Raw genomic sequence first — 11,860 nt, forward strand, 5'->3', positions numbered from 1 at the left:
ATATTATTTTCAAAATAATAATTAGATTTTTCAAAGAAGACGTACGACCATTGCTTTCTTCTTCCTCAGTTAAAAAATTTCGACACCCAACTTCTAGTCCATGGTTTTCTTTTGCCGCCCTAAGAGCAAGCCCAGCGTTGGCTGGTGCTCGGGGGACTGTGGAGAGAACAAGGGCCCGAGGGCCGGTGGGAGGGCTCTAGCGTGGGCTAGCCCGACCGAAGGTGGAGGCCCGAGCTTCGGGCCCGTGGGGAATTGCCAGCCCGAGAGCCTGAGGGCCATGTGACGTCAGCGTTGACGTCAGCCTGGCGTCAGGCAATATTAAAATTTTTTTGTGTCAGGCGCGTGCACCCCACTCGCGCGTGGGGGCGCGTCGCTGACACAAAATCAGAAAAAAAAAAAAAAAAAAAACTTTGTCAGTTACCGTTGGGAAGCCACGTGGCTTCCCACGGTCCATTAGATCTCAACGGTTACTTAATTTGGACCGTTCGATCTCAACGGTAAAAAAAAAAAAAGTCTTATTTAATATCCACCGTTCGATCTGAGATCAACGGTGGATATTAAAATGCTTTATAAATAAATAAATAAATAAAAGAAAAAATAGTTTTAAAATTAAGAAAAGTTACCGTTGTGACACGTGGCACAATCTAGAGTGTTGGAAAAAAAATTTATATCCAACGGCAGAGATTAATTAATTGAATAAAAATTTAAAAAAATTGTAAAAAATTCAAAAAAATTCATAAAAAATGATACAGATTTTTGTAAGAAAGAAACATAAACTATGAATAATGATACAGATTTTTGTGAATAAGGAAGCAGAAACTATGAATAATGATAGAGATCTTGAGAAAATTGGTGTAAGATTTGTGAGGATGGATGGTGGATTATATAGAGGATTCAGAAAGGATTAGGTTGTACATAATGTCACGTGGCATGCCGTCATTCGTTACAAATCTGATGGAAATCTATCCTCAAAGATTGTGAACAGATTATGACACGTGGCATGCCGTCATTCGTTAAAAATCTGATGGAAATCTATCCTCAAAGATTGTGAACAAATTATGACATGTGGCGCGACGTGATTGATTAATAATCTTATCAGAAATCCATCACCAATAATTGTATTTTCAGATAATGACACGTGGCATAACGAGTACGATTAAAAAATTTATCGGAAATCCATCTCCAATAATTGTCTTTTCGGATTTTATGACAAGTGGCGTAACGACAACAATTAAAAATCTTATCCGAAATTACAAATAAAATTATTTTGTATTATTTAATAATACTTCGGATAATGACACGTGGCGCAACGAGAACGATTAAAAATCTTATCCGATATTACAATTAAAATTATTTTATAAATAAAAAAAATACTAATATTTTATTACCTATTGCCAGGGCTATTGATGTGTAACGATGGAGATGCAAATTCTATTGCCAGGGCTATTTACTGTTCATTAAGGGCAGTTAATGTTCATTAGGTGGATTGAATAGTGCATTGCCTGGGGGGAGGGCTCCAACGCTGGAGTTGCTCTAAAGGATAACTCAATTTGCTAGGCTTATTTTTTTTTTTTTTTTTTTTTTTTGGGCTCAATTTTTGGTCCATTGGGAGTAGGCAATCCCCAAATCCTCTTTCTAAACCCTAGTAATGAAAAGAAAAAAAAATTATCACCGGAGGTGTTAGTATAATTAATCATATAGTTTTTGCATCTCAAATTTGTATTTTCTATGCCCCAAGAGCATCTCCAATGAGCTTCCTAACTGAGCTCCTAACCCAAAATATTGGGAGAAGTAAAGAAAATTTGATCTCCAATCACACTCCTTTTTATGTTTTTTTAACCTTATGAGGTCAAAATTATCATTGCATATAAGGTATATATCATTTAACATTAAACTTTAATATAAATTGTATTCTATGTTATGTGGGATGCTAATTAAAAAAGTGATACAAAGCAAAACAGAAAAAACAAACCAATATATCGCAAAATATCTATATTTAGGGAGGCAGCATTTAAAGCATTTGACTCATCCGCAAGTTAACTTTAGGGCCAAGTTACTTTGTTCTCACTTTCAAAAAATATTTAATTCCGCAAATATTTAAAAACAAAATAAAAAACATTGCATTAACAAACATGGTAAATAAGAGAAAACGTAGTGAAAAAAGATTCAACGAGTAAATCATGAAATTAAGCAATGTAATTCATGAAAAAAGGATGACAGATACGTAACCATAAACCTAAATCGAAAAAAATACCTAATTAACTGCTAAATTCTAACAGTATTGGGACCCCAGCAAACCAACTCCATGACTTTTTTCACCTTCTCCTCCTGTGATCTCTGCATCGACATAGAAATTGCAGAAGACGATGAGTCGGACAGGTTTTTGGCTTGGGAATAGGATCTGATGTTGTACTTGGCATGCTGGTGGACCGATCTCAGAACCCCATTCCACCTGCAGACTCCTTGGTCTTTCAGTGCCTCCACTGCTCCAATGCTTGCTGCCACCACCCAAGCTCGGCAGGCTGCACTCATTTTTTTTTTCCTTATTTTTTGTGATTCTTTTTGTTAGAGTATGAAATGAGATTTTGGGGTTTTCTTGAATTATAATTGTGGGTAAAAGGTTATATATATATATATATATATATATTTGGTCAGCTGATATGGTAAAAGGGTGAGATTCAAGACAGTGGCACCAGTTTAGGAAAATTGTTGGGAGTGTTGACGAGAATAAGGTTTGGGGCATAAACCTGTGGTAAGAGGGTATCAAAACCGCGTGCTGATGCTTGTTTTTTTGGATCAGGCCCAAAGGAAAAGGCAAAAGTTGTTCTCCTCAATGCCATGTGCATTCCTCACCTCTATTGTTTTTTCCCCAAAGAAACAAAGTTCTCGAATTTGAATATATTTCACGAAATGTTGGACTTGGAGCAAATAATAATTTGATATCAAATTTCTCGTGAGAACATAAAATATCACGACAAATGGGACCACATTTCATGTACAACTTATTAAATTGACTATTTGCCCTTGACTAAATATGCACAATATTAGCCAAACGCTAACGTGTTGATGGGTCACATTCTTTAAGAAATTAAAAAATCAAGCATCCAGATCAAATGTCTTTTAAGAAAAATATATTTTCTAGAATTTTCACATACCACATTGCCACATAAATATATTTTATAGTATGTTTTTTCATTGGTTTAAAATTTATTAAATTAATATTTTCTTATCGTGTAACGGGTTACTTGCGTATATACCTAAACTGACTCGTTATCTTAATAGGTGCTCATTGGATTACCCGATAACAATCTGATTCGTTAACATGCCGACTTGAAACATGTTAGTTTCGTGTTGGGTTACGGGTCGCATTAGAAAATGACAGACCTACTTATAAATAATTGAGTTACTCTCCATATTACTAATTAGTTTTGTGATGAAACCTCAACATTTCACTTACACTAGTTTGATATATATTTACCAGCCAAAAGGATCACATCCTTTGATTAAAAAAAAGGGATCACATCTATCTCATCTGTATGTTGATTGCAATTGCAGCAAAACTTAATCTGAAAATGGATGACCTCTTAAAATTGATCAAGTCCATGTTAAGACTGCTTTTATGATATGGATCTACCAGAAGACACTTCGTAGGTCCTGTCCATGAACAAATAATGAGGGTAGACTAGTTAAATAAGTTTAGGGTTTAAACAATGATACCAAAATTTGACAACGCCATGTTTGCCCAATGAGCAATGAAATTATGTCATTTAATTCTCATGGAAAAAAGGATGACATGATCCATACTCATAATCTAAAATCTAAATTACATAATTACGATCTAAAATCTTAGGGTATTAGGACCCCAGCAGTTCAATTCTATGACTTTTCTCAACTTCTCCTCCTGTGATCTCTGCATCGTTATAGAAATCGCCGAGTAAGATGAGTCGGAGATCAGTTTCTTGGCTTGGGAATAGGATCTGATGTTGTTCTTGGCATGTTGGTGGACTGATCTCAGAACCCCATTCCACCTGCATATTCCTTGGTCTTTGAGTGCTTCCACTGCTCCTATACTGGCTGCCACAACCCAAGTCCTGCACGCTACACTCATTTTTTCTGATTTATTTTTTTGTTACTGATTTTGCAATGATCAAAGATCTTGATCGGTGAAAGTGGTGAAAGTTTGAGAGGGGAGAGTATGAAATGAAAAATCTGAATTGGTGTTTTCCTTGAATTTATTTATGCATGTATATATAGAGGAAGCAAATAGGAGGAGGGGTCAAGGCACGGCCACCAGTATAAGGGAAGTGGAAATCGGTGGTGGTAATAGGTGAAGAAAACAATGTGCAAAGCTCATGTTTTGATTTTTAGATGATTTTTAGATTAAAACCATGACTAAGATTTAAATGTAATTTTAGTCTCTTGATACATTAATAACCTCATTTATTAATTATATTTTGATTTTTTTTAATTATTTCTCCTTTTCTTCCTAATTTTTAATGTATTAATTTTATTTCATTATAATTATAATTTTTATTTTATTTTTCATAATATATTTTGTTGTAAACATTTAGATAAATTAATTTTTGTTATATAATATATTTCGATGTACTTTGTCTTCTTCATTTAAGTACATTAAATTCTTTATAATACATTTCGGTGCATACATTTAGGTACACACATTTCGGTACATACATTTCGATACAAACATTTAGGTACATTAATTCAATATAATACATTTCGGTGCATACATTTCGGTACACACATTTAGGTACATTAATTTAATTTATACATTTTGGTGCATACATTTTGGTACTAACATTTAAATACATTAGTTCAATATAATACATTTCGGTACTAACAATTAGGTACATTAATTGAGTCTTTCAAGTTTGAATAATGTTAAATAAAATTAATAAATCAAAAAACTCTTTTTTGGTCAAAAAAAAAATAAATTAAAATTTGTACACGCATAAATTTAAATATTTAATGGGAGACATTAAATAAAATGCACATTAATTATTTTGAATTAAGGACACATCAAAAGATTATATTCAATATGTAATATAACAACAGATTTATTTTAAATTTCAATCTTCTTAAAGGATTAAAGTTATAGGCTAGTGAAACGCTCCTCTTTTGCAGAGTCAATATCCACGTGCTTTTCTTGTTTGTTAGTATTCCAAAACACCACCAAATTTGAATTAGGATATTTGATTTTATGTCAATTAAGCTAATTCCAATGTTAGGGGCTAATAGTTAATGTGGTGATAATGTATTTAGAAAGGATCCTGATACTCTTATCTCTCATTTTCGTCCCGTCCAATCTCCTCTTATTTGAACGCTCACGATTAGGACACGTCAACATCTTGTGTTGACTTTTTTAGAGCACTTTCATCATGCTTTTTTGCCCGGTTAACCGGCTCCATTTGCAATCCAATCCCCTGACAAAGTGGCGCCATCCCATTTTGGCATTGGGTTGAGGGGGGAGCCCGTGGGAGAGATCAGGCACAAGTCCAAAGCCCGAACGCCTGAGAGGGAGTGATGCAAGGCTCACGTCAGCCACGTTATAATTTTTTTTACGTCAAGTGCGTGCATAACACACGTGTTTAGGGGCCGCGTCACCGACAAGACTTTAGGCAAAAATAAAAAATTAAAAACAAATAAAAATTCGAAAAAATTTCAAAAATTATAATTTTTTTCTTCTATAAATACCTTACCATTTTCTCCCACCTTACACCACATTCAATATTTTCAACAATTTTAAACATGGAAGGATATGTTGCGTGACGGAATTGGTTAAAAATCTTATCAAAATTTATCCTCAAAAATTGTACTTTCGGATAATGACACGTGACGTTACAAGATCGGTTAAAAATCTCATCTGAAATTAAAAATAAAATTATTTTTTATTATTTTATAAAATAAAAAATACTAATATTTTATTACCTATTGCCATGGCTATTTAGTTAGGGGTGGAGATGCAAAAGGCAATTACTGTTCATTAAAGGTAGTTACTATTCACTTGAGGGGTTTGAATTGCCTATTGCCAAGGGGAACCTTTACACAGTGGAAGTGCTCTTATAGAGAGAGAAAGACAAAGGAGAAGGTGAGAGAGGAGGGGAGGAAATTTGGAGTAGAGAAAATCCTACTCCATTCGGAAGATAGCCTCCGCGTTAGAAAAATTAGGTTTAAACTCTTGTTGTAAAAACTCTTAGCAAATTTGATCCTAAACTGAGATTGCCATTAAATTTTGGTTCGATGTCCGAATAAAAAAGTCCAGCCCCTACCTCTCTATGCAGATCTTTCTCAAAGCCAACTTTCTCTCTTCTCAAATCCACCGTCAACAAACCGGCCTTCAAGGTCATTACCATGTCTTTTCTCCCAATGACCCACCCTTCTCGCACATTCTCAAGACCGATTCACATGGCACCATCTTCGGCAAACCCAAAAGTTCAATTTCTACACTGTTTTTTATTCATTGGCAAGCTATAGGTCTCATCACGCCTCGATAAGAGATTGAAGAAATTGGAAGAAATAGAATGGATCCTCTCGGATCCTTCAATCACATCCGTTTATCGTATATTGTACGGTTATAAATCATTGTAAATCTTTTTATTTAAAATTAAATATAAACAATATTTGACGAAAACTGACCGTACGATATACATAAACGAATGTGATTGGAGGATCCCCAAGATCCTCACAAAAAGGATCCTCATTCGAAGAAATAGACCAATCTATCAATCTCAGCACCTCAGCTATCATCAATTTAACTTTAATGGATAGGGCAGTTGTTGCAACAATGGGGAAGGACATAATTGCTATACTGGTTCAAATTCTCCTTAAAAATGGTTGAAGAGAGAGGGAGGAGGAGGTGAAGCTATAATTAGAGAGTAATGAAAGACGAAGAGAGAAGAAGGTAAACAAAAGAAAGAGTTGGGCTGGACAATTTTATTCCTGCATCTAATGGAGAATTTATGAGAATTTCATTTTTGAGTTAAATTTGCAAACGGTCTTCACCTCAAGGGTTTGAATCCATACTTTTTTACCACGAAGTTATCTTCTGATACCCTATCATCACATAGACTATTAGTCCGCTTTAGCCAAAACTTAATATTTGGTCCCATATTTTCAACTATTTTTGTAGGGGGAATGACAACAACATTCTTGTTTGAGCCTTCTCGGTTTACCTTTTTAGCTCTCTTACTAATTTGTAATGTTATTTGATGATCAAAACTCACTTCCTCGATCATAATTTAAAGATCCATTTTGCAAAAAATCAGTCAAATCAAAGTTGTTTAGTTGTTCGATTAACGTTGACAAAATTTCATTGTTTAAATGAGATACATGATTCGTTATCAACATATTAGATAATAATTAGATGACTAAACGATTTCGAATTTAGTTATTTTTACATAGATGATCGTTAAATGATGTCTAAAACGTGGACGATTCTGATCATCAAACAACGGAATGGGAAGTAAAGCCAAAATGGTACAAAGATAAAGTCGCAAGAGAAGGTTGCTTTTGTTCAAAAAAAAAAAAAAATGAAGAGAAGGTTGCTAGCATTCTTCATTTTTACTTTTTAAATTAAGTCGTGCAAGAAAGCTCACAATTCATACATGCACACAGTTTAATGAGCTAAAACAATGTGCTTATTTTTTACGGGATTGGATCCAATTTCTAATTCTCTTCTTATAGTTTTGGCTGACTTAAATATGTTGTCTCAATCCATTACATAAATATCGAATGACTTTAACCCAAATTTCTATAGAAACTTGAGTAGTCCATATCAGTTCATCCGATGCATGATACTCATAATTAGCAAGATCGTCAGAAACAAAATTCACAAACCGACAGAATTGAGAATATAAAGTTGATACACAAGGCAGAAATGAATTAAAAAAATACCAAAGGCTAACCCCACGTAATACGCACCTCTCAAGACTCTCATTCTAGACCCACTATTATTATTAAGCCTTAAAGTTCGTCAATGAATTGCACTACTTATGTTGGATATGAATTAGGTTTCGATTTTAAGTTATTCACCATTTTGCCACTGGCCATTCCCGAAAAACCTGCCTGTCATCTCCTCATAACCTCACCCAAACTTTGGCACCGACACCTAGGCCACCTTTCTTCTGCCATCTTCAACTACTTGCTCGCACTTTTTTCAAATTGATTTTCTCCTTTTTTTTTTTTTTTTTTTTTTTTTTTTTTTTTTTTTTTTTTTTTTTTTTTTTTTTTTTTTTTTGGGGAAAAGCAGGCAATATATAACAAGCTAGCAAAAGTTAGAAGGATACACCGAAAGCCTATCAGAAGGCTAACAAACAGAACATCAGATTTTCTCCTTTTTTTTTTTTTTTTTTTTTTTGGGAAAGCAGGCAATATATAACAAGCTAGCAAAAGTTAGAAGGATACACCGAAAGCCTATCAGAAGGCTAACAAACAGAACATCACAAACAAACAACAAAGGGGATAAGGAAAGACACAAGAACCGAGTTCAAGTGTCGCCCCATATACTGCAACCTAAATTAACATGAACTAGGAGGACAAGGTAAACTATCCTTGTTAAGTACATGAACAAATGAAGATGGAGGGCGGTGTGAAGTTTGTCCGTTGGTGAAACAAACTTGCCAAGTTTTGTTACTAGTTCTATTTCAACGTGGAGTCCTTTTCTCCCTTTTTATTGTGATGTCCTAAAAAACATCTCTTTTTTGCTGGGGTTTATTATTTTTTATCCATCGTTGATGACTTTTCTGGATTTACTTGGGTTTTTTTTATGCACCATAAACATGAAACACAAAAGACCTTTGCAAGATTTTTTTTTTTTTACTTGTGTTGAAACAAAATTTCAAACAGAAGTCCAACAAATACAAGTCGATAACGGGTGAAATTTTTTTTGTATGCGGGATTTCTTTGCCCATGGTTTCATTTACCAATGCACTTGTGTCTACACACTACAACAAAATGGTGTGGTAAAAAGAAAACATTGGCATCTTCTTGAGGTAGCTACAACCCTCCGTTTTCAATCCAATATAGCTCTTAAATTTTAGGGGGATGGTTATAAATCATATCCCTACACCTTCTTTTTTTTTTTTAACAAACGAAATTATATACACTAAAGGGGCTAGGGAGTGGACTAAGCCACATAATGGGCTAGCAATAATGTGGTTCGAATTCGCCTTTGGTGAGAATCAAATATAAGACACAAAACCTCTTACTTTCCATTTAGTACTACGGTATAGTGATATTCCTCTTCATTTGTAAGTGAGAGGTCTTAGGTTCGATTCTCGCCAAAGGAGAATTTGAACCACATCATTGTTAGCCCATCGTGAGGCTAATCCCACCCCTCCCCCTTAGTGTAGATAATATCGTTTGTTAAAAAAAAAAGACATCTCACTTACAAGTGAAGAGAAATAACCACTATATCGTCTTACTAAAAACCCTTGCTCCACAAATTTCGAGAAATTTTTCAATGTGCTTGGAACACAAGATGGTACACCACATGTCTCTATACAAATTATGAGATTCTAGTATTAAAAAATTAATAACATAAAAAATATAAATTCCCACCACTTATATAATAACACGTGTGGTGTACCACTTATGTTACGAGCACAAGAAAAATTTCTCCTCGTTTTGAGTTCTCCTCTACAAAAAGTCACCTTCCTACCACCACATGCGTGTTTTTGAAAGTCCCGCTTATGCCACATATGCTCATCCCACATCCAAATTTTCTTTCGGGGCACACAAATACGTTTTCATAGGTCTGATGTCAAGACAGCTTTCCTTTTCTTGCATCATTGTCTAAACCATCTACCACTTCCTCCATTCCTTAAATAACTCCATCTCCCCTCAGAGCAAGTCCACCCCATATGGGTAGGCCGGCTCACATCACACAAATAGCCTAGCCTCCCCTTTTTTTGTTCCAGCCCAGTTGAATAGGTTGGCACGCAGCCCAAGATGTGATGAGCTATAGGATGGGGCATCTGACGTCAGGCTTGCATCAGCATGACTTCAAAGCGTACTGAAATTTTTTTTGTGTTAAGCATGTGTGAAACATGCGCGAGTGGGGCGCGTCCCTGACAAAAAAAGGCAATGGGGCCCACCTTTGCAGCACACCAATTTACACCCGTGAGTGGCCACGTGGCTCGTTATGGACCGTTGGATTTCCAACGGCTAGTTTTCTGGACCATAGTGGGGCCCACCTTCGCAGCACACCAATTTGCACCCGTGAGTGGCCACGTGACTCGTTATGGATCGTTGGATTTCCAATGGCTAGTTTTCTGGACCATTGGATTTCCAACGGAAAAAAAAAAAAAATTGAATTTCGAACCTAATGGCTAGTTGATATGATCAACGGTCGACGATTTTCGTTCCAAAAAAGGCAAAAAAAAAACGGTCTGAATTATGATTGTTGGCCTATGTGTCAACATCTGGGCTGTTGGATTTGAATATTTTTCAAATCCAACGGTCCAGATTAATTAAGTTAATAAAAATTAATAAAAAATTGTTTAAAAAGACAAAAAATATTAAATATTTTATTATTTTTTTCTATAAATACCTAACCATCGTCTTCCACCTTACACCACATTTCAATATTTTCAACACTTTCAACCAAAGCTTTCATATGTATTTTTTTTTTTGTGGAAAAAATGGCTACGTGGAAGATCATCGAAATGTTACTTTTTGTCAATGTTGGGTTCACATTACTCATGACTAGCTTACGTGTAATGAGATGGAGTTGCGAGAAAAGTGTAGTAGAATTATGGAAGAGTTTTGCGAGAAGCTTGGAGATCTCCCAAGAAGTAGTCAATGTCTTCAGGGTTGTTGGAAAAAACTCAACATAGTGTTTACTTGTTGAAAAAATGCTATGTCTCATGCGTCCACTAATCTGCATAGTGGGACAAGTTTAGCGGATCAGGTGACAATATTTTTTATTTATTTATATTTTAATTTATTTATTGTGTTACACCCACATTTATAGACACTACAAGTACAAGCATTCACTACTACAAAATGGACTTATTGTGTCACTAGGTGATGTCGCTTTAATATAATATATGGTGGACAAGACATTTGCGACACCTACTCAACATGATGTCGGATTTACTGTCGCTTGTAAGCGTCATAAACTGTCTATGTCGCTTTTAACCGACGTAAAAATTTAATGTCGCTTATAACCAACATACATTTTAATAATTTTTAAATAATGGTGTCGCTTTAAAAAAAATAGTGTTGCTTTTAAGTGACATAAAGTATTGGTGTCGCTTCTATCCGACACTAATTATTGTTTTTAAATATTTTAAAGTCTGCGTCGGTTCTGAGAGACATAGATTTTATTTTTTTAATATTTTGAAACCCGATCTCAGTTGTAAGCGACAAATTGATGGTCTTTATATGTTATCCCCCGTGTTTTCTTCTTCCTCTCTTGCATCTTTCTTAAGGATGAGTTTATGAGGTGGCACGCAACTAGGCCTGGCAAATAAGTCACGTTTATCGTTTTCATGTAACACATGTTATCTTAACGGGTCGTGTCATCTCTCACCCATTATCTTAACAGATCCTTAACAGGTGCCCGTTATGACCCATTAAGAAAAATATATTTTTTTTTCTTAAATTTGTACATATCACACATTGCCACATAAATATTATTTCAAAACATTAAAACACATTTGTCGTTTTAAGTACTACATCTACACTCGAAAATAAGAGCCTAATAAACAAACATCCATATACTACTACTCTATTACAAAATGTTAAATGTGCAAGGATATGCAAAATGAAAGAGTTTTTTTTTATTTTTTTTATCAAGGTTGTGAAGTCTTTCTCAAAAGTTTAAACCTTACCAATGGAA

At 34.8% G+C, this 11,860-nt stretch overlaps 2 protein-coding genes across 2 annotated transcripts; both read right to left on the minus strand.

Moving 5' to 3' along the window:
• Positions 1 to 2,174: 2,174 nt before the first annotated feature.
• On the minus strand, positions 2,175 to 2,845 carry LOC148697805 (uncharacterized). The gene has a single exon (XM_088690227.1). It carries the CDS (start codon positions 2,530 to 2,532, stop codon positions 2,266 to 2,268), a length of 267 nt encoding a protein of 88 aa, XP_088546353.1. The 5' UTR covers positions 2,533 to 2,845; the 3' UTR covers positions 2,175 to 2,265.
• Positions 2,846 to 3,748: 903 nt separating this feature from the next.
• Positions 3,749 to 4,239, minus strand: LOC137714523 (uncharacterized). The gene has a single exon (XM_068453719.2). The coding sequence runs from the start codon at positions 4,106 to 4,108 to the stop codon at positions 3,839 to 3,841; it is 270 nt and encodes an 89-aa protein (XP_068309820.1). The 5' UTR covers positions 4,109 to 4,239; the 3' UTR covers positions 3,749 to 3,838.
• Positions 4,240 to 11,860: the final 7,621 nt, after the last annotated feature.

Source organism: Pyrus communis, chromosome 3, assembly GCF_041283825.1.
Source record: "Pyrus communis isolate YQ-2024b chromosome 3, ASM4128382v1, whole genome shotgun sequence".
Taxonomy (NCBI): domain Eukaryota; kingdom Viridiplantae; phylum Streptophyta; class Magnoliopsida; order Rosales; family Rosaceae; genus Pyrus; species Pyrus communis.